General features: G+C 35.7%; 1 protein-coding gene across 4 annotated transcripts in view; it reads right to left on the bottom strand.

Annotated features, from left to right (window-relative positions):
* HFM1 (helicase for meiosis 1) overlaps positions 1–23,310 on the bottom strand; it is an 89,430-nt gene extending 66,120 nt beyond the window's left edge. For 3 of the 4 annotated variants that reach the window (XM_043575549.1, XM_043575545.1, XM_043575548.1), the window contains exons 1-8: positions 23,202–23,310; positions 19,051–19,163; positions 17,535–17,847; positions 8,426–8,691; positions 8,002–8,049; positions 1,689–1,759; positions 1,092–1,224; positions 284–435 (exon numbers count right to left, since the gene is read on the bottom strand). In XM_043575549.1, the coding sequence (XP_043431484.1) occupies positions 284–435; positions 1,092–1,224; positions 1,689–1,759; positions 8,002–8,049; positions 8,426–8,691; positions 17,535–17,847; positions 19,051–19,163; positions 23,202–23,272 (1,167 nt within the window). In that variant the 5' untranslated portion in view covers positions 23,273–23,310. Of the gene's footprint in view, positions 1–283; positions 436–1,091; positions 1,225–1,688; positions 1,760–8,001; positions 8,050–8,425; positions 8,692–17,534; positions 17,848–19,008; positions 19,024–19,050; positions 19,164–23,201 lie in introns of all 4 variants that reach the window. The other variant, XM_043575546.1, reaches the window with a different exon arrangement.
* Between the last annotated feature and the right edge of the window lie 792 nt (positions 23,311–24,102).

The raw sequence follows: 24,102 nt of genomic DNA on the forward strand, positions 1-24,102 counted from the left end.
ATTTGGATAAAAGAAAGCAAGCAAAAAGTATCATTACAAATTATCCTAAATAACAAATTGCTTATTCATATCTTTTTCTTATTTTTCCCATTTGGTAATTTGTCTTTTACTGCTGATTAGTAAGTATTCTTTATATAACCTGAACACTAGTACTTTTTATGTTTGTTTGTTTTACATTGCAAATATATTCTTCTACTTTGTATTTTCTTTTAACTTTTATTCTTGGTGAAGAGAAACATATTTTCTAATAAACCAAAAAAATAAGAGTATAAATAACACCTACTGGAGTTGTCATTATTATATGGGCATGCTGAATCTCAAATAGGTCATCCATTACTGTATCTCCAGTGAGTTCTTTACAATTCAATCCTATTGATCCAAATTTTTCTTTCCAATCATCAAAACGCTGACTACACAGGGCTTTTATTGGTGCCACTATAACAATACGAGATATTTACTTTGAATGTCAGTACAGTTTTAAAATTACTTTCACAAACATTGGTTAATAAAATTAGGATAAAACTATACATCCAGGTGCTGTGTAATATTTATTAATTGAGAGTTAATAATATAAACATATTATTTAGAGATATGTAATAACCAAACTGAACTAAGAAAAAGAAGTAAGTGCTCAGGGAACTGTAACTAAGAATGAAGAAAGGTAAGGCAGGAGATGACTGGTCTTCATTACAAGCCTTTCTGTGATAATTGATTTTTTTAACCATGTACATAAATTACTTTGATGAAAAATTTTAAATACATATATACCTAAGAAAGGAGAGTAGAGGTTCCTATGGAAATTTTTAGAATTACAAAATGTTTCAATTTATTGTTCATTTTGTTGTCCTTTTAAAAATAAACTTGTAAAGGTCAAATACTCAATTCAAATTTTACTTTTTATTTACAACTCTGGGAAAATGTGTGTTGAATTTAATATAACAGACAAGAGCAAATGTGATGTGTCTTCATTAAAAATGTATGGAGAACCAAATATTAATTCCTATGGCTTGAACTTGAATTTATTTCTTACTTTTGCCTTAGTGGTTTTTCATTATTATAATTAATCACTCTTACAATATATAAATACTTACTATAAACAATTTTAATGTTTGACCATGGCAATGGTACTTCCATTAACAATCTTGTTATAGCTAGTTCAAACATTACAGTTTTCCCAGAACCAGTTGGAGCACAAATCACAAAATTTCTATCTGTGTAAAGAAGCTAAAAAAAAAAATTTAATCAATCATGATATATATAGAATTTTTCATTCACACTCTCGATTTGTTAGAAAATATGTAAGAAAGACTCTCTGGAATAATAATTCAAATTATTTCTACCTCTAAGCTTATTAAAATTCTAACCTTGTTCTAGACCTACAACTCTCAAAAAAACCTATTAATAATTTATCATTTTATTTTATATGTGAAAGTAATATGTCAGACCTAGAAGAAAATAATTTCTTTCGTTTCCAGAGAAATTTTTAGAAATATAATAAATGTAAACAAACCCACCTATGAAAATCACATGCATTCATTTAGCAAACAGTTTTTGAGTTCCTGCAATGTACCAGTCACTGAGCATAGCACTAGAAACATAAAGATGAATGTTATCTAGTCCTTGCCCTTAAAGAACACACTATCTAGTAAGAAGAGGCAGATAAGTAAAAATCAGAATAAAATACTTACATCATCAAAGGCTTTGGACTGTATATAGTTAAAATATGGGAATTCTTTGAAAATACTTCTAAATTTTGATGCTTAGAATAGCATTAAGGAGTCAAATATTTCAGAATTTTAAGAATTGGTTACTTTTAATTTTAAAATTCAGTTAATTAACTGACAGTATTTAATAATGAGACCTTAATACTTGCTATTTTAACATCATAAGAAAGGAATTAATAGGTATAGAGGAAAGGACCAACAGAGCAAGTGGCTCTTTAACTTCACCTCCTGTCACAGATGCACCAAATACATAGCTACACATGGAGCAATTTTGAAAAAAGTTCAAAAATTATTTAAGTGACTTATACACATTGGGTAAATGAAAATACCTATGATGAAGGTAGGAAAGGCTGAGACAACTCTTACCCTAAATCCCATCCTTGGCACAGCACCATACAATTGGGAAGGAACTCTCAAGTCCCAGCTTCTCTCTCAGGAGCAAAGATTTCAGACCACACAGCTATAGCTCCAACCTTTAAGGCTCCCACCCAAGGGATAAAATCCCCAAACACCTAACTCTGTAAACCAAAAGGGCTTGCATTCATGAGTCCCATAGGACTATAGCAAACAAATAATTCTTTTTTTTTTTTTTTTTTTTTGAGAGAGAGAGAGAGAGAGAGAGAGCGCGCGCATGAGCAGGGCAGAGGGGCAGAGGGAGAGGGGGAGAAAAAATTTCAATCAGGCTCCACACCCAGCACAGAGTCTGACATGGGGCTCGATCTCACAAACCATGAAACCACGACCTGAACCGAAATCAAGAGTCAGATGCTTAACTGACTAAGCCACCCTGGCACCCCCACAAATAATCAATTCTTAAATGGACACAGGAACAACTTCCATTCCTCTACAGGTACACATCTAGGCTTGGTGCAGAGAAAGCAGCAAAAATGTTCATCTCTAGTTTCCACCTAGAAAGGATTTCCACTGCAGACTTTCTCAGCTGCTGCCTCAGGTCCTGGCTTCTAATTAGTTTGCACCTAGATGCCAATTACAACCCTCCCCTTTGGGACACTGATAAATTTTGGCACACCCTCAACTTCTAGAAGCCACTAAGAACAAAGACAGTAAGTTGGGCAATCAAAATGGTCTGAAAGGCAGCTAGAAGCTTGGGTTAGGTTAATTGATGAGGCTCACCCTGTCAAGACTGAGAGAGGCAGATATTTTATCGAGTGTGTAGAAACCAGCAGCACAGAGAGTTAAGTGAAGAAATGGGAATATGTTCCAAACAAAAGAACAAGATAAATCTCCAGAAACAAAACTCAATGAAATAGAGATAAGTGATTTACTCAATATTTTTAAAAAATGCATAAAGATGCTCACCAAGGTTAGGAGAGCAATGCATAAACAAAGTGAGAATATCAACAAAGTCATAGAAGATACAAAAAAGTATCAAACAGAAATCATAAAGCTAATGAGTACAATAAGGGAACTGAAAAATCCAGTCAAAGGAGCAAAATGAGAAAAGAATGAAAAAAAAAATTAAGATAGCTTAAGGGACTTATTTTACACAGATACCAAAGCCAGGATACTACAAAAAAAGAAAATTACAGGCCAATATCCCTAATGAACATAGATGCAGAAATCTTATATAAAATATTAGCAAACTAAATTCAACAGCACATTAAAAGAATCATACATCATGAACAAATGTAATTTATTTATGGGATACAAAGATGGTGCAACATCCACAAATCAATCAGCAAGATACTCCCACATTAAAAAGTTAAAGATAGGGGTGCCTGACTGCCTCAATTGGTAGAGCATGTGATTTCTGACCTCAGGGTCATGAGTTCAAGCCCCACATTGGGCATAGAGCTTAATTTAAAAAAAAAACTTAAAGATAAAAATCATATGATCATATCAATAGATGCAGAAAAAGCATTTGACAAATGCAGTATTTTTTTCATGATAAAAAACTCTCTAGAAACTAGGTAAAGAATGTACCTCGATATAATAAAGGCCATATATGACAAGCCCACAGCTAACATATTCAATGGGTAAAAAGCTGAAAGCTTTTTGTCTAAGATTAGAAACAAGACAAGGATGCCCTGTTTCACCACTTTTATTCAACATAGTAATGGCAATCCTAACCAAAGCATTTAGGCAAGAAAGATAAATGAAAGTTATCCAAATTGAAAAGGAAGAAGTAAAACAGTCTCTATTTGCAGACAACCTGATATAATATAGAGAAAATCCTAAAGACTCCATCAAAATATTATTGGAACTAATAAATTCAGTGAAGTTGCAGGATACAAAATAAATACACAGGAGCGCCTGGGTGGCTCAGTCGGTTAAGTGGCCGACTTTGGCCCGGGTCATGATCTCGCGGTCCGTGAGTTTGAGCCCCACGTCGGGCTCTGTGCTGACAGCTCAGAGCCTGGAGCCTGTTTCGAATTCTGTGTCTCCTTCTCTCTGACCCTCCCCCGTTCATGCTTTGTCTCTGTCTCAAAAATAAATAAACGTTGAAAAAACAAACAAACAAACAAACAAACAAAACCAAAATAAATACACAAAAATCAGGTGCATTTCCTTACACTAATAACAAAATATCAGCAAGAGAAATGAAGAAAACAATCCCATTTATAATAGCATCAAAAACCAAAATACTAAGGAATAAATTTAACCAAGGGGACAAAAGATCTGTACATTGAAAACTAGAAGATGCTGATGAAAGAAAGTGAAGACACAAATAAATGGTAAGATATCTCTTCAAGGACTCAAGAATATTGCTAAATTGTAAATTGCCAAAGCAATCTACAGATTCAATGCAATTCTTATCAAAATTGCAATTGTATTTTTCAGAGAAATATAAAAAGCAATCACACAGGGAGCTACAAAAGATGCCGAACAGCCAAAGTACCCTTGAGAAAGAACAAAGCCAGAGGCATTACACTTCTTGATTTCAAACTGTATTACAGAGCTACAGTAATCAAAAACAGGATGGTATTGGCATAAAAACCAGACACCTAGATCAATGAAACAGAAGAGATAGCCTAGAAATAAATCTGTGTGTATATGGTCAATAAATTTTCAAAAAAGGAGCCAAGAACTGGGAAAAGATGATCTCTTCAATAAAGGATACTGGAAAAACTGAATATCCACATGCAAAATAATGAAACTGGACCCCTAGATACAAAAATCAACTCAAAGTGGATTAACCACTTGAATGTAAGATGTGAAATTATAAAATTCCTAGAAGAAAACACAGGGAGTAAATTCTCCTACATTGGTCTTAGCAATTATTTTTCTAGATTTAAAACCACAGGCAAGGGGCACCGGGGTGGCTCAGTTGGTTTAATGTCCCACTCTTGACTTCAGTTCAGGTCATGATCCCAGGGTCTTGGGATTGAGCCCTGTGTTGGGCTCCACACTGAGCATGGAGCCTGCTTACGATTATCTCTCTCTCTCCTTCTGTCCCTCTCCCCTGCTTGCGTGCTCTCTCTCTCTCTCTCTCTCTCTCTCTCTGAAATTAAAGAAAAAAGGCAAGGGCAAAAATGCAAAATAAACAAGTGTACTACTTCAAACTAAAAAGCTTCTGTAGAGCAATTTAAAAAGGAGCAAAGGACCTGAATAGATATTTTTCCAAAGAAGACACAAATGGTCAACAATACATGAAAAAGATTTCAACATCACTAATCATCAAGGAAATGCAAATTAAAGCAACAATGAGATATCCAAAGCAAGCTCCAGGCCCTGAGCTGTCAGCACAGAGCCCAACATGGGGCTCAAACTCACGAACTATGAGACCATGACCTGAGCCGAAGTTGGACGCTTAACCGACTGGGCCCCAGGTGTCCCCCAAATTTCACTTTTTAATGTTGACTGTGTTTCATTACCTGATGTGGGTTTCTGGTCACCTAACCCTGAATCCCTTTGTTATCAACAATTTGGTTGTACTAAGTGGTGGATTTAAATGCAATTAATCAGCATACTGGCTGAATAAGAACTTACACTGTACTTCCTCTGTAAGAAAGCTCAAAAATATTAGTAGATACGGAGAATAGACTGTCCCCTCTCCAAGGTGAGCCTGTTGTCAGTTTGGAAGATACTTGTATTTACATGGTATTCTTCTCAATCTGAGTCACATCTATCAACTACATCTATTAAACACTATATGCAAAATACATAACTAGATTTAGAAAGCTGGGGGAAGCTATAAAGAAGAAAAGTGAGTTCCTACAATGGAAGCTGTTATAATCTATTAAGAGACATAAAATAGATAATATATCTAAAAATACAAATACATTATTATTTAAGCAATTATATTTTTATGAAGATCTATAAAAATTGATGGATTGTAGTAAGTGATCTTGTTGAAAAGTTAAATCAGAACGTATTACTTCTCTGCTCAAATTCCCTGCTTTCTCTTAAAGCATATGGCTACAAGGCCCTACATGATCTTGCCTCTCCTCTCCATCTTTGTGATTCTGACCTCATATCCTACTACTCTTGCATCTGACTAATCTCCTCTAGCTATGTTGGACTTTTTTTTGTTCTTCAAAAACAACAGAACTTTAGCTGTGCTAATATAGCATGAAAGTCTTTAAAACTCTTCAAAAGTGTCATATCATGGCAAATTCTAGGGATAAGAAGACTTTCCCATCATACAGCTAATGAAACTAACTTTAACTATTTAAAGCTAACCTATTTCCTATGTTCCAACCATATTTAGATCACCAGGGAGAAGAAAGTATAGCAGGATTGAGACATCATGCTGAACAGAAGCACTAAAGGCTAGCTATATCTGAAGTTATGATATCATCATGTATACCCTTTACTGTTCCTTCCCCTCATTCTAACTTAGTTCAGTTATCTGCATTGGAGGCAAAATTTCATGATGAGTCAGGAAAATATTTTCTAACTATACTTCAGAATTGTCTCAATCCCCTGAGTACCCAGGATTAGAATCACTCTCCTCTAGATTCCTCCAACTTAACTGCCCAATATCTGGATTTCACTTTCTGTTTTGCCACCTAGACAACAACTTTTGTGGAGTCTAGAGCCTTCCCTAGCTTTGAGTCATTAATTCTATATTCCTAAAGCATGATTTTGATGACATAACTTGACCTGCTCAAAAATACTGCATGGTTGGGGCGCCTGGGTGGCTCAGTCAGTTAAGCGGCTGACTTCGGCTCAGGTCATGATCTCGCGGTCCGTGAGTTCGAGCCCCGCGTCAGGCTCTGTGCTGACAGCTCAGAGCCTGGAGCCTGTTTCAGATTCTGTGTCTCCCTCTCTCTGACCCTCCCCTGTTCATGCTCTGTCTCTCCCTGCCTCAAAAATTAAAAAAAAATTTTTTTAAAATTAAAAAAAAATACTGCATGGTTTCTCCTAAGTGCTTAATTAAAAAACAAAAACAAACCAAAAACAAAACAAAACAAAAAAAAACCTCTTCACCTTGGTATCCATGGCACTAAATAACCTGATCCTGGATACATATCAATCATTATTTCTGACTAGTCCTGGAATCATAGCTTTCATTTCAGCCAAACTGGAATGCTTGGCCTTTCTAACATATTCCATATTATTCTACCCTCATCCTCACACATGGCTACTTTTTTGCCAGAACAACTTCCTTACTTTACCTGCTTTTCAACGTATTTGGCGATAGTAAGATAAATAAGGGATGGCCCTTGTCTTCAAGGAGTTCATAGGTCATAGGGAAACACAATAGTCACAGCTGATGAATTATAATTAAAAAAAACAGTAAGTACACTGTGTTACAGACATACACAGGTTATCAAAAAAGCAAAGAGGATGTTACCTCCAGAACACACATATGTACTCAAAATATTTATATTGGAAATGCCCAGACATGTAAATCAGATTATAGGTAGAAACTACAAATTTCTTTAAAAAAAAATACTAGATTTGTAAAAATGTTCCCAATCCACAGAATGTCCCACTCTCATTTATTTCCCCTACCTATGTTTATCCCAATATGCTCTCCTTACCCAAAGTATAAGAAATTATGTGTATCTATTTGTAAGTAAATATGCTAAGAGTTTAGCCAATAACACAAAACTTGTTTTTGTACTTATCTTGTCACAAAGATAACTTGTCACTGGTAACAAGCAGTTCACAAATTGGCACAGTCTGCAGACCACACTCTGAGTAGCACTGACTATCACACGCGTTGGGTCTCTAATATGACCCCAAAAATTTACTTTCCCCTCTTTTTCTTTGTCAACCAAAATAAACATAGACACAATGAAACAGCATGTTTACAAATTATGATTTCAAATATAAAGCTGTTGTAGTAAAATAACTTAAAGGATACGGATTTCTGTGATAGCCTTCAAGGAATCTAAATCATTTTCTGTTACTCCTAAAAAAAAAAAATTATACATATTTATATAGGTATTTTTTAACCTCTTCCATACAAACTGCTTCAATAAAAGTAGCATAACTTTTTACTGAGCGCGCAGTTAAAAAATATTAAATTGTAGTTTTATTTTTTAAGTAGGCTCCATGCCCAACATGGGGCTTGAACTCATGACCCTGATATCAAGAGTCACATGCTCTACTGACTGAGCCAGCCAGGTGCCCCTATATCATAGTTAAAAAAATACAGTATGATAAAGAAATGCAAAAACTACATAGATAATCTACTCAAATTTACTATTTTTTAACTTTTCCTTATGCTGAGAAACATAGACTTGTTTGTACTGTTTTAAAATTAACTAAAAAAAACAAGGAATTACCTTGAACTTCATGAGGCTGGGATGTAACTGAAAAAGTTGGTGCTTTGAATATGTCTTCTCTGATTTCAGAATGAGAAAAAACGTCACTTGCTGTAAACATGTTAATGTCTGAATATTGATGTCTCTGCTTATTATTGCTACATTTCCATGATTCCCCTTTGTTCATTTCTGTTGGGGCAATTTTCACTGAAGCAACAGGAAAGTCCAGGTTTGTACTGTCATTAGAATAAACATCCTCATGTATGTGGTCAGATATTTTAAATAATCTGCAAAAAAAAAAAAAAAACACAAAAAAAACCACATTTGCACTTGTAACAGCTGCTTAGAATGGAAAAAACTAACATAAAATTGGTCCCTTTAAAAATATTCATAGACTGTGGTTTATTCAAACATTAAATTCAATCACTCCCCTAAAATATGACTTGCTAAATTTACCACTGAATTATGTCTTTTCACTTTTCTAAAACCCAAATAAATCCATTTGTAGTAGCCAACCTTCAAGACAGCCCCAATGATCCCTGTCTCCTGCTATGCACACCCTTTTCAAGCTAGGACTTCAAGTCAGGGCTGACTCATCAGACTAGAAGAATATGATGGAAGTGCAAGTGTGTGACTTCCAAGGCTAGGTCATAAACAATACTGTCACTTCTGCATGGTCTCTTGGATCATTCAGTCTCAGAGGAGCTAGCCACTACATCATGAGAATACGCAGGCAACTTTATGGAGAGGCCCACAGAGACAGGTATTGCGGCCTCTTGTCAGTAACTGCATCAATGTCCCAAATATCCAATAATCATTTTAGTATAGAAATACTAAAGAAGTATGGAAGTCAAGAATACTTTGCAAAGAAACATTTTTTTTTTTTTTTGCAAAGTTCTAGAAAACACAGGCCATCTTTGGGATAGTAATTTATTATATTCAACTGATCAAAAGACAACCCACCAACTAATTTGTTCACCAGGGCCCTAAGGGACGAAGTGACCATTAATTTCTTAATATAACATTTACAAAGTAAATAATAGGGATGACAGCAGGTATCAGAATTCTGTAAGAAATGACACCCAAACAAGTATTGTGCAAATACAGGACATCTTCTAAATTATTTTTACCATCAGTTAAAAAAAATTGTTATTATTATTTATTTTTGAGAGAGAGAGAGCACAAGCAGGGGACCGGCAGAGAGAGAGGCAGACAAAACTTGTCAGCATGGAGCCTGATATGGGGCTTGAACTCAGAAACCACAAGACCATGACCTGAGCCAAAGTTGGACACTCAACCAACTGAGCCACTAAGGTGTCCCTACTATTAGTTTTAATGACATGTTTCCATATAAGAAAGAATGAGTCTTTAAAAACACTATAGATTGAGAAATACATTTGAGAGAAAACTGTAGGTACGCATCCTCCAACACTAGCAGCTCTTTTTAAAATGTTTATTTATTTTTTAATATATGAAATTTATTGTCAAATTGGTTTCTATACAACACCCAGTGCTCATCCCAAAAGATGTCCTTTTCAATACCCATCACCTACCCTCCCCTCCCTCCCACCCCCCATCAACCCTCAGTTAGCAGCTCTCTTTGAAGATAGAAAATTCAAAAGCAGATGGTTAGCCTTGGATAATATAATAGAATCTGATTATGAAATAGTATCGAGGACAAGAAAAACAACTTATGCCACAGGATAACTCCTTGCTGTATGCTGTCATTTTCAGTTAAAAGCATAGACTTTGGAGTCAGAAAAACCTGAGTTTATTTTTATTTTTTGATGTTTATTTATTTTTGACAGAGAGACACAGCATGAGCAAGAAAGGGGCAGAGAGAGAGGGAGACACAGAATCCAAAGCAGGCTCCAGGCTCTGAGCTGTCAGCACAGAGCCCGATGTGGAGCACGAACCCACGAGCCACAAGATCATGACCTGAGCTGAAGTCTTACACTCAACCTACTGAGCCACCCCGGTGCCTCAGAAAAACCTGGGTTTAAATCTAAAGCTCTCGGGGCACCTGGGTGGTTCAGTCGGTTAAGCAGCTGACTTCGGCTCAGGGCGTGATCTCGCGGTCCATGAGTTCGAGCCCCGCGTGGGGCTCTGTGCTGACAGCCTGGAGCCTGGAGCCTGCTTCTGTTTCTGTGTCTCCCTCTCTCTCTGCCCCTCCCCCGTCCGCGCTCTGTCTCTCTCTGCCTTTCAAAAATGAATAAATGTTAAAAAATTTTTTTAAAATAAATCAATCAATCAATCAATCTAAAGCTCTCTACTTTCTAGCTGTGTGACTTTAAAGTTAAAAATAAGTTTTTCAAACAGTAAAATATTATCCATGTGCTAGTTACCTAAATTCTCTAGACCTCAGATTCTTCCTAGTTCCTCTAGAACTGCCAATCCATATACTCCTCCATGTTCTCAGCTTCTTCACTGATTGTTACAGTTACTTCCTGATCTTAACAAAAATATTGCATTACCCTAAAAAACTCTTGCTTCTTCAAATCTTAAGGAGAAACTGTTAAATCTTCCACATCCAATGTACTTGAGGGTTGAGAGTCTGTGCCTCCTCCACCCTAAATCTGCATCATTATTCTTCCATTGTCTTACAAAAGTATCTATGCTATCTAGTTACACCACCTTGCAACCCTCCTCATGGCATTTATCATATATTAACCTCTGGTCACTTTAGAATCTTTTCCTCTCAATCTCAAATTCTGCCACTATCTGCGTTACTTCAACATTCACGTAGATGAGCCATTCAAAATCCCCTCCCCTCCATTTCTTAGGCATTCATCTCCAGTGGCTCTCTTCTTCAAACAATCTCATCCACCTATTCTATCATCTTAAACACTGTCATTATCCAGAACTGCTCCTCCTCTCAAATCAATCATTCTGATATATCATTCTCTGACCACAACCTCTTATCCTTTTAGCTTGTTTGCACAAGGTACCAATGAGGTAAAACAAAAACAAAAACAAAAACAAATTTACTTTAATGAACCTCTTTATTTTCTCCCAAACTATCTTCCCTTCTCTTTTCTCATATATCTTTAATGAACTTAGATTCCATGGCCTATCTTTTTGACCACTCTTTTTTACCAATATTCTAAACTCCAATTCTCCTTTATCCTTTTAACATACTTATCTTGCAAAACCTCAATCCTGGATGAATCCATGTACTTTTTAAAATAATTGCAGCTTGGGGCACATAGGTGGCTCAGTCAGTTAAGGGTCCGACTTCAGCTCAGGTCATGATCTCACTGTTTGTGAGTTCAGGCCCCGCATACGGCTCTGTGCTGACAGCTCGGAGCCTGGAACCTGCTTCAGATTCTGTGTCTCCCTCTCTCTGCCCCTCCCCTGCTTGCACTCTGCCTCTCTCTCTCTCTCTCTCTCCAAAACAAATAAACATTTTTTAAAAAATAAAATAAAATAATTGCAGCTGGAGGGGCGTCTGGGTGGCTCAGTCGGTTAAGCATACGACCGCGGCTCAGGTCATGATCTCACAGTTCGTGGGTTCGAGCCCCGCATCAGGCTCTGTGCTGACATCTCAGAGCCTGGAGCCTGCTTCGGATTCTGTGTCTCCTTCTCTTCTGCCCTTGCCCTGCTCACTCTCTCTCTCTCTCTCAAAAATAAATAAACATTAAAAAAATTTTTAAATAATTGCAGCTAGGCAGGGGAACACTCCTAGAAAAAGCAGTTAGGTGGATGATATAATACTTGAACATTAAAATTCAGTGTCACAAAAAAAAAAAAGGGAGGAGGTGCTTGGGCAGCTCAGTCAGTTAAGTGCCTGACTCTTGATTTCGGCCCAGGTCATGATCTCGCAGTTCATAAGAACGAATCCTATGTTGGGCTCTGTGCTGACAGTGTGGAGCCTGCTTGGGATTCTCTCTCCCCATCTCTCTGTGCCTCTCTCCAGCTCACGTGCACACGCACGCTCTCTCTCTCTCGCTCTCTCTAAGAAACATTTAAAAAAAAAATAAAATTCAGAGTCATCATCACCAAGATTGCAGATACAAAAATCAATATATACCAAAATCAATTGCTGATGTCTATACACTTGCGATGTACAATCTGAAAAAAAATTTTTATTTTATTTTAAAAAGTATCGAAAAGAAAAAAATACTTAGGAATATATTTAACAAAGTAAGTATGACCTGTCTACTGAAAACCTCACAACATCATTGAAAGAAACTAAATAAAAACTAAATAAATGGAAAGATATCCCATATTCACATAATGGAAGGCTTAATGTTATTAAGATGCCAATATTCTTCAAGTTGATCTACAGATTTGACACAATCCCTATCAAAATTCCAGCTGGCTTCTTTGCAGAAATTGACCAGTTTATCATAACATTCATATGAAAATGCAAAGAACCCAGAGGAGCCAAAAAAAATTCTTGAAAAAAGGAACAAAATTGGAGGATTCACACATCTCAATCCGAAACTTTACAACAAAGCTACAGCAATCAAGACAGTGTGGGATATGCCCTTATGCAAGTCATAAGGACAGACATGTTGGTTAATGGAATAGAATTCAGAGTCCAGAAATAAACCTTTATTTAGCATACAGTTAACTATTTAGTATAGTAGGACATTTCCTATTTAGCATAATAGGAAATATGTATTCACTTTGTCCTCAGTTCCTGGCACAGAGCTCCCAAAACCCTTAGAATTTTCTGTGTAATAGGAGTAAGAGAAGCATCATTTGTTATTCATGACAACCCCTTTCAATCCCACCTGAGTTTATGCTAATGAGGTGAATCTTGAAGGACCCCCACATAGTTTCAGGATTGGGGTTAACTGCCAGAAAAAATAAACTTTGATTAGAGGATTGAATTTTCAGCCTCACCTATGGCATCCAAGGAAGGGAGAGTGATGGAGAGGCAGTTCAATCACCAATGGCCAATGATTTTATCAATCATGCCTATCTAATGAAACTACCATAAAGGAAAAACCCCTAAATGACAGGGGGTTCAGAGAACTTCCAAGGTGGTGAACAAACCAATGTGCTCAGAGGGTAATGTACCTGGAGAGGCATGGAAGCTCTACACACCCTCCTTCTGAATATCTTGCTCTATGCGTCTCTTCCATTTGACTGTTTCTGAATAGTATCCTTTATAATGAAGCGGTAGACATAAGTATGGTGTTTTCCTGAGTTTTATAAGTCATTCTAACAAGTTATTAAACCTAATGTGGGGATTATGGGAACCCTAAATTTGTAGTCTGCAGGGCAGAAATGTGGGTAGCCTGGCACCCTATTTGTGGATGGCATCTGAAATGGGGCAGTCTTATGGAACTGAGTCCTTAACATATAGGGTGTAATGCTAACTCTAGGAGTTAGTGTGAATATAGAATTGAATTGTTGGACACCCATTGGTACCAGAGATTCAGAGAACTTGCTGGGTTCAGAAAACCCCCCAGACTTTACATTTACGGTCAACTGATTTTCAATGAAAGTGCTATGACATTCAATGGGGAAAGAATAGTTTTTTCAACAAATGGTGTAGAACAACTGAATATCTACATACAAAAAAAAAAATGAAGTTGGACTTCTACCTTGCATTATATAAGTTAACTCAAAATAGATCACAGACCTAAACGTAAGAGCTAAAACTATAAAAATCTTAGAAGAAAATGTAGTAGTTAATCTTTACAACCTTGGTTAGGGAATGGTTTCTTGGATACGACACCAAAAGTCAAAGGAACAAAAGAAAAATCAGATAAACTGGACCTCATCAAAATTAAAAACTTTTATGCTGATAAAGAGTGAAAAATAGGGGCTCCTGGGTGGCTCAGTCGGTTAAGTGTCCAACTTCAGCTCAGGTCATGATCTCATGGTTCATGAGTTGAAGCCCCATGTCAGGCTCTGTGCTGACAGCTCAGAGCCTGGAGCCTGCTTCGGATTCTGTCTCCTTCTCTCTCTGCCCCTCCCCTGCTCATGCTCTGTCTCTGGTTCTGTTTGTCTGTCTGTCTGTCTGTCTCTCTCTCTCAAAAATAAATAAACATTAAAAAATTGCTTTAAAAAGTGAAAAAAACACAAAGAATGGGAGAAAATATTTGAAATCATATAGCTGATGAGAGACTTTTATAAAGAATATATAAAGAATGCTTATAATTCAACAATAAAAAAAACAGGCAAAGGATTTGAATAGACATCACTCCTAAGATGATATAAAAGTAGCCAATAATCACATGAAAAGATGCCCAATATCATTAATCATTAGGAAAATGCTAATCAGTGAGAGGCACTCACACCTACTAGACTGGCTATAATAAAAAAGACAACTGCTAAGAAGGATGTGGAGAAACTGGAACCCTCACATATTATTTGTGGGATTGTAAAGTGGTGCAGTTAATTTGGAAAACACTTTGGCAGTTCCTCAAAAAAGTTAAGTATAGAGTTACTATATGACCCAGAAATTCCAATTCTAGGTATAAATCCAAAAGAATTTCAAAACATTTTTAAAAATGGGGCACTTGGGTGGCTCAGTCAGTCGAGCACCTGACTCCTGATTTCAGCTCAGGTCATGATCTCACAGTCGTGGGATCGAGCTCCATAGGGGCTCCTCCGTGGGAGTCTCCAAGAGGAGATTCTTTGCCCCCTCTTCTCTCCCCCCGCCCCTCCCCCTTCTCAAAAAAATAAAAATAAATAAAAATTAAAAATATGTTCACAGAAAAATGTGTATATGAATGTTCACATCAACATTACTAGTAATAGCCAAAAAGTGGAAACAATTCAAATGTGCAACAATTGATGGGTAAACAAAATATGGTATTGTCCACACAATGGAATATTATTTGGCCATAAAAAGAATGAAGTACTGATATATGACATAGTACAGATAAACCTTGAAAACATTATGCTAAGTGAAACAAGCCAGACACAAAAGACCAGACACTGTATGACTCCACTACATGAAATGTCTAGAATAGGTAAATCCATAGAAACAGAAAGATTAATGGTTGCCAGGGTCTGGGGAGAGGGGAGGATGATGAGTTGGAAAGGAGAGTGATCAATAATGAATGCAGAGTTTCTTTTGAGGATAGTAGTGATGAGTGCACAACTCTTGTGACTATTCTAAAAACCAATGAACTGTACACAAGAGTGAATTTATATGTAATTATATGTTAATAGAGCTATTATACAAAAATGCATAGACATAAACCTCAATCGGGCCCTTTAGAGTACCCAACAATCCTGTTATTATTCTAAGTGAATTGCTTTCCCATTTTCCATAATCTCTTCTACCTTTCTCATACTTGCTTAATACCTTTTCCCCTCAAACTCCATAAATAACTTCATCTCTTATGTCACAGAGAACACAAAAACTATCAACTAGATCTCTTCTGAATCTTAAACCCATACATCCAATTCTCCATTTAGACAATTTATAGGTACTTAATATCAACATATCAAAAAAAAAACCCCAAAAAACCAACATGTCCAAATCTGTACTCATCGCCTTCTTCTAAACCTGTTCTTCCTTTAGTTTTCTAGATCACGAAAGGGCACTACCCTCCTACATCATTCGGGCTCAAGCCAGAAAACTAGGAGTCCAGGTGTCATATCTAATAATCCTTTGGGTCCTATGGGATACAATCTCATAAATCACTCTGAACTCTCATTCTTGCTACCACAGTCTACATCAGGCTCCCACTCTCTCTCACCTGGACTAATAAAACAACCTTCTAAGTAACTTCTCACAGTGCATCCTAGATCCCTTCTAATTCATCATACTGATGCCAAGATGGACTTTAAATTTTTTTTAAAAATCTAATTTTACTCCTTTGCTTAAAATGCAGGACCTCAGCACACTAGTTCTCAAACTTTAGTGTGCACAACAATCATCTAAAAAAATTATTAAAAATGGTCTGGGTTCCATCCTTACCTTTATCTAGACTATGATTCAATAGGTCAATGGTAGGATCCAAGAATCCAACTTTCTAGTAAGCACTCCAAGTGATTCTAATACAGTGGGTCCACAGGCCACAGTTTAACAAACAGTGCCTTTAAAAGGGGCACCTGGGTGGCTTAGTCAGTTAAGCGTCAGATTTCAACTCAGGTCATGATCTTACGGTTCATGGGTTCGAGCCCTGCATGGGGCTCTGTGCTGACAGCTCGCAGCCTAGAGGCTGCTTCAGATTCTGTCTTCCTTTCTCTCTGCCCCTCCCCCACTCACAACCTGTCTCTCTCTCTCTCTCAAAAATAATAAACGTTAAAAAAATTAAAAAAAAGAAAAAAGAAAAAAGAAACAGTGCTGTAAGAAAAAGCACAAAGTTTATCATGCCTACCTGACTCTGAATGACCTGGCCTTTCCAAACCTTATCCCTCAGCATTCCCTCTGATTCTAAACAAAAGGAATTTTTCTAAGAATAGGCCAAGCTCTGTGCTACCTTAGGTCTTTTCTGCACATAGTATTCCTTCTGCCTGGAATACTCTCCTTCTTTATTTGTCCTTAGTTTAATTCTATATCTCCTTAAGGTTAAATTTATTTACATATTTTGAGAGAGAAAGAGAGAGAGAGTGAGAGCATGCTGGTGTGAGGGGGAGGGGCAGAGAGAGAGATAAAGAGAGAATCCTAAGCAGGCTCCACACTAACAACACAGATCCCGAGTGGGGCTCAAACTCATGAACCATGAGATCAAGGATGGTGGAGACTCTTTCAGAGAGTTCATAAGGTCAAAACAATTTTCATAATATTACTAACATGTTTGCCTTTAAAATTTTTCAGTTTTAATGTCTAATATGGTTACATATTGATAGATATAAATCACATACACAAAAACTGTTGGGAATTCCCAATAATTTTTAAATGTAAAAGGGTCCTGACAACAAAAAGTTTGAGAACCTTTGTTTTAACCATATATTTCATCAAAATAATTGTCATACTACAAAGCATTTAATAAATTATTTTTAGTTATTTACTGTCTTTCTCCCATTAAGTTGTACCACTCTGAAGGCAAGAACCTATGACTACAATCCCAGAGTTAACAGGGCATCTGGTATATAGACTCTATTTGTTGTTGATGTTTTTCCCATTTAGATTCTATCATACTTCATACTTCTGGAAAGACACATAACTTTTAACTTTATCACTGAATAGTGTGTATTTCATTTAATTAATTACCTTTTTCGGAAGGCTGATGTGCTCTCTCCTTTATCTTCTGCAAAATTAACTAATTTTGTATCATCTGGAACATTTTTCTCAGGTGCTATCTCAGTGCCAATGTGATTTTTGTATTTCTGAGAAGAACCATACGTCAGCTTGCCAGGAACATGTGATAAGTCATCATTACCTGCCCCTCCTAAATTCAGATAATCTTCTTCATATTTTTTTGAGGAAAAGGCAAACTGGAATTTTTGTGTTGGTGAAATATAATTTGTGTCTTCATTAGTTATCTTTAAATTTGATGGTAACATTTTTGGCTTCTTTTCCTGACCTACAAAAATGGAATATATTGATTAATACATGTTCTTCATGAAAACAAATTTTCAAAATGACCATGAAAAATTGTAATAAAATTTTTCAAAAGTTTGAGATACAGGTAATTGTAACTAGTAATGTATATTATATCACTGAAGGGCATTCAGAAATTAATCAGGAATTACTAAAATTTGAAATTTATATAAAAACTATATTATAGGACAGGTTTTAATTCCTGACTCACAGAAATAGCCATAATTATAATATTTAAGTATTTTATCTACTAGAAATGATATAATTATACAATTATGAAGATTTGAAAATTTATATAACTAATTTACACACAGAAATACAATGAGCAATCATAAAATGTTACTGAATTTGATTCAGTATTAAAATACATGATACAATCCTTTTAACTTTGTAATATTGCTTCTAAAATCAAAATAAAGGAATGCTTTCATCAAGGTGACAAAATGTTAAAGGTTTCTTTACAGAGACTTTACAAGCATCTTTGAGAAGTCAGGAGTCTATAGGCCTTGTTAGGGCATAAATTTGTTTTTCCATCTTTATATATACTTTATACATACTATATATAGTATATATAGCCTATATATTCTATATATTATTTGGTACATACAAGAATATAAATAATGTACATTTTCATATACAAAATATATACAAATTACAAAGCTTAAGAAAATATACGTATACGAACTATCACCTAATTTAAAAATAAAAGTTTTATCAACAATATCACATTAGATCACATATATTGAGTATGCTTATTTTTAGCTTTATAAAAATGGTACCAAACTATATATAATATTCTGTATATTGTTTTTTGGAATCTGTTTTGGTAAAGGTTTCCTTTATCTTTAGTAAAGGGGAAGAAACAAACTAAATGACAATGACAGTTTTAAGGGTAAGAGGAAACAAATTCATACAATAGAACATGTATATGTGCGACAGTGTATCGTAAACATATAATATGCATATGTATGTATATGTATGTAATGAGATGAAAAATGTTTTAGATTTTAAGATTTGGTGAGCACTATTTTGAATAAAAGAAGTCTCCTTTATTTTATTCCATTAAAATAAAGGAATTACACTTTAGTGTGTTACTAGATTTTTTACACTGACATAAGCTGCATGGGTTTATGTGATAGTTTACCTAACAGTTTATGACTTTCATAACAAATATGTGATAGTTTACCTAACAGTTTATGACTTTCTATTTCCTCCTCTAATGCCTGAGTATCTGGAATTTCTGATATCAATGGCGCAGGTGGGAGAAACCAATCCAATGATTTTTCAATGTCTGGATAGCTGTATAAAATATAAAAGTGTGAATATATATGTTAATAAAGTTACATCAGAAACTATCTATTAATTAAACATTACTCAATTACAGACTCTTAGATAAATATCCTATAAATTAACTTTCTGTGGTGACTTTGATGTATCCCTGTACACAGCAGTGTGCTCAATCTTTTTTTTCTTGTGTGTCAGAGGGTTAATGGCACTGCTATGTGAGATATGCTACCTAAATAATGGCTATAACTCCGTCTCTTTTTGTCTAATTCAAACGCTTGTGACAAGAATCTTAAATCTTCTCCAATATAAAAAATAGTAAATCATTCTGAAACATTAGCATCTTAACTATCACAAATAATAAATTATTTATGACACACCTTACAACTAATCATGGGTCATCAGTGTGTAAATGACACCACTGCTGGTACTCTAGAACATTCCTAAAACATTATTACAAATTAATGTACTAATCCAAATATTCTTGATCCAGAACCATCTACAAACCCCAGAAAATCCAAGAAACCAGTTGAAACTGACAATCCCTTTGTAAACCTACAGTAATTGTTGAGATTTTTGCCACTCTGTGACTCTGTTGTCACTGTGAACTACTTCTCCTTATCTTTCACCCATGATCCTATTAACATATAATGCTTTAATATTTACTTTCCAATCAAAGTTGATTTGTCCTTCATTGGAAAAAAAGATAAGTATTAAGTGACAGGAAATAAAGTTGAGAAAAGCATCACATATACTGCCTACACCAAGTTAAAAGGATCTTATGATTTGCTTTTTACTCTCTTCATTTAGAATTTTAAGCCCTCAAAAGTGAGAGACCCAGCCTTTTACTTTTCTGCCTTTCACAGCATATAACACATAGCTACTACAACTATGTTTTCCAAATCAAAAACCTACAACACGTTATCTAACAATGTCTGACAGACTGTCTGATGATAGGCCAAAACATCTGAAATTTAGTATTATGTCAGAGGGTCCCCAAGATCACCCCAGAGCCAATGATGCAGTGGGCTGATTCACAGGACTCATCATTCAGTCCTACTCGTGACTATGGGGCAAAGTTCAGGGGAAATCAGGCACAAGTTTCCAAAGATCCCTTCCCAGTACAGTATCACAGGACACCTTTAATTCCCTCAGCAACAATCTGTGACAACATGTGTGAAGTGTTGACAATGAGAGAAGCTCATTAGAGATTCAATGCCAAGGGTTTTTACTGGGGACTAATCATGTGGGCATCCTCTGTCTGGTACATACCTAAATTCTAGATTCTCAGAAGAAAAGCAGATGTTCAGCATAAACCATATTATCTGTATAAACAGTTTAGGCACTGAGCCACTCTTATCAGTAAGTGGTGGGAACTTTCCTAAAGTTCTGACTCCAGCCAAAGGCCATTCTTGCAAGCAGGACTTTTTCAAGGACAGCAGTTTAGGCCTGATGTATTAACTCTTTTCTAGACAGAGACTATTTCAGAAAATCTAAGAAAGATGTTAACAAGATACAAAAAGCACACATCTAGCTCTACTATTCAGCCCCCACCAATAAAATCAAATCTTCTTTATGATTTGCCTATTTTTTCTCTCAGCCATCCAGAATCCAAATCACAGTAATATCTTTTACCACTATAACCACACATATACGTCTTACTTCATCTTCTTATAATGCTTCTTGAATTCATCATTTCCTTGTTTTTCCACTGTCACCATTCTAATCAAGGCTCTAATCAACTTATGTCTGCTTAAAAACAAAAGGGTTTTCACTGGCCTCACTGCCTCCAGCTGTCTCTAATATATTACACACTCCTGTCACATTAATTTAGAATTGTTTTCATCATATTTATTCCATTCAAAATACTTTAGTGGCTTCCAAATAATGCCAAACTTCAAGTGGCCTTAGGCTACCTTACAATTTTAATTCTCCTACACTACTTACCATAAGTCAAGACCAAAGTGAACTATTTGTATGCCAAATAGATGCTACATTCTGTCCTTCATCTTTGTTCAAAAACATTTCCTTTACACTGCTTGCCACTGTACATGACCCTTTGCCCTATCTACCCATAGAAGTTCAACTGTTTCATTCCTTCATTAACCTATTCAATAATTATTCACTGAGTATTGTGTTCTAAGTACTAGAGCTTATGTTCATTCGAAATCCAGCTCAAGTCCTATCCTCATGAAATCCTCCTAGGTTGTCTCCCTTCTCTCTCTGTAACTACTATGTGAACCTATAATATTTATCACAGTCCTACTGCATTGTGTGTGTCTGTGTGCAGGTCTATATAGAGGTAATAAAAACATTGATGATGGACAGATAGATCAGTCTGATACCACCCCCAGATCATAAACACACAAGGGTTTTGATTTACCTCCATTCACATCAATAATAGCATGGTCCTTTAGATAATTAGGCATATTAGTGAATAAATGTTTGTTGATTCAGTTCTGTGGCTTTCAACACATACAGTCATGTCCAAGATCCTTATTCTGACATTTATCTCCCACCACAATCTATCCTCAGTTTACTTTTCTAACTTTATGTCCCACAGTCTCTCCTTTATGAATCCTCTATTCCAGGAAATTTTTTACACACTATCTCCTAAAAGTACTGCAAATTGCCCCACCTCCATTCTCTTTTCTTGCTGTTAAACTCTGCCTTCAAGTGGTCTTTTCCCCTTTGCTTCTCAGAATTATCAAATCCTCCAAAGTTTCCTGACGTCTCTCCCCACTACCATAAAGCCTAACCTGATCAGTCTGTACCAGGTCTCCCTTGAAATCTGAAATTTCATTGCATGAAAATATGCTTATCATTTGTTTTGCACCCTTTCCTGACATTGTATTGTTAGAAACGCAACCATATGTTGCCAGTCCTGGCAACCATATGATTGCGCAGGCCAGTCCTGATTAACACGTGTTGTGCAAATGGATGCATTCTTTCACTCTCAAAGTGTCCTACTCTAGATAATGAATTACATGGTCGCATTATTTATTAATGGCCTTTCCATATGTGTGCTTAATCTCCTCAGTTTTATGTTCTGTTTAAGTAAAAGTCTGTTTCATCCTTCTTATACCCCTTTCAGCATTCAATCAATATTTGAAGATTTGAATGAATGAAAAAAATAAAGCAACAAATACTTTACACAATGCTTCCTTTTTTAAAAAAAGGATAATACAGGGACACCTGGCTGGCTCAGTCAGTGGAGCATGCAACTCTTGATCTCAGGGTTGTGATTTTGAGCCCCATATTAGGTGTAGAGATTAGTTAAAAATAAAATCTTTTTGGAGGCACCTGGTGGCTCAGAGTCGGTTGAATGTTCAACTTTGGCTCACGATTCGTGAGTTTGAGCCCCACATCAGGCTTGCTGATGTCAGCACAAAACTCACTTTGGATCCTCTGTCCCCCTCTCTCAGCCCCTTCCCTGTTCACACAAACTCTCTCTCTCAAAAATAAACACCAAAAAAAATTTTTTTTAATAAATAAATAAAATAAAACCTTTTTTTTTACAAAAAGATAACACAAGAGAATACACAGAAAACTTAGAATTGAGAACAATTCACATGTGAAAATCCATTAAAAGCCTGTATTTAACATACTATCTATTCTCCATTCTTATTTCCTTTAGTGCCACATCTTTATTTCCACCCCTACTTCCTGCCTGCCCTGAATCTGGCCAACACACTTGGCCCTTGGCACACTGCCCATTCCGTTGCCAAAAGGTGCCATCACTCCTTGTCCAGGGCTACTGTTTGACCATTACTTCAAGTATTTACCTTGGCTAAAAATAATCTGAAAAAAACCCAGAAATGCAAATACATGAAAGCCAAACAGGCCAGAATCTACTCTATTTTTTAAGTTATGACATTTAAGATGTTAAACTTCAGTTACTCCCTTTATCTGACTTCCATGTTTACCTGAAACATCATTCTGTTGATCCCTCATTTTTCATTTGTATATTTCCAGAGAAAAAATTAAAACCCCTTAAAAATAAAAAATGTCTAAAACAATATACTACGTTATCATTCTTTAAGGCAGACTTACTTTTCAACTTCATCTGGTCTTTCAAAAGACAAAGTATCCAAAGCAAACAAGGAGTCATTTGATTTCAGCATTGTTAAAAATTGGACTGTGTCATAAACCTACCAAAATACAGAAAAAGTAGTTTATATTTTATTTATAAAGCTATAAAAAATATTTCTATACACATTAACTATAATCATTAATTTCCCAGAATAACCACAGACCATCTTTCTGCTGTATCTTCCGCAGCTTCCTCCAAAGTGCCTCAATATTCAAATACATTATTCCCTGTTCTCCACTCATTCATGCATATTCACATTTGTACCCCTCTCTTCATACTGCATCAATGCTTACAATGTGTTTTCTTCCATTCTCTACTTGGCAAATCCCTACCCATCCTTCATGTATAAGTCAAATGTCATTCCTTCTTCAAAGGCTTCTCTGAGTTTGTCCTGTTCTCTGAGGCAGAATTAATTGCTTCTTTGGGGCTCTTACAATATTTTGTTCATAGCATTATTTTTTATTTAGGATAATGTACTTTACCATGAATGTGTGTGTCTCTAACAATATACCAGGTAATTATGCAAAGGTTTGCTTCAAAATAAATGGGGAGATGTAGAGGGACACTGATGAAACCAGACTGACAATGAGTTGATATTGGTTAAGCTATATAATAGGTACATGGAGTTTAGTATAATGTTCTGCCAATTTTGTATATATGTTTGAACTTTTCCAAAATAAAAAAAATTGCAAGTTTAACATCTATATGTATATTTACATTCACACTACATAAAACATATAGAAAGACAATTTTTACATTCATAGATGTTATCTAAATGTAAAGGATAAAAATAATCAGCATTGGCCACACGGGAATATAATAAAATTCTAGGGCTTTTATTATATAAAATAATATATTTTA

The sequence above is a fragment of the Prionailurus bengalensis genome, chromosome C1, assembly GCF_016509475.1.
Source record: "Prionailurus bengalensis isolate Pbe53 chromosome C1, Fcat_Pben_1.1_paternal_pri, whole genome shotgun sequence".
Lineage (NCBI taxonomy): Eukaryota > Metazoa > Chordata > Mammalia > Carnivora > Felidae > Prionailurus > Prionailurus bengalensis.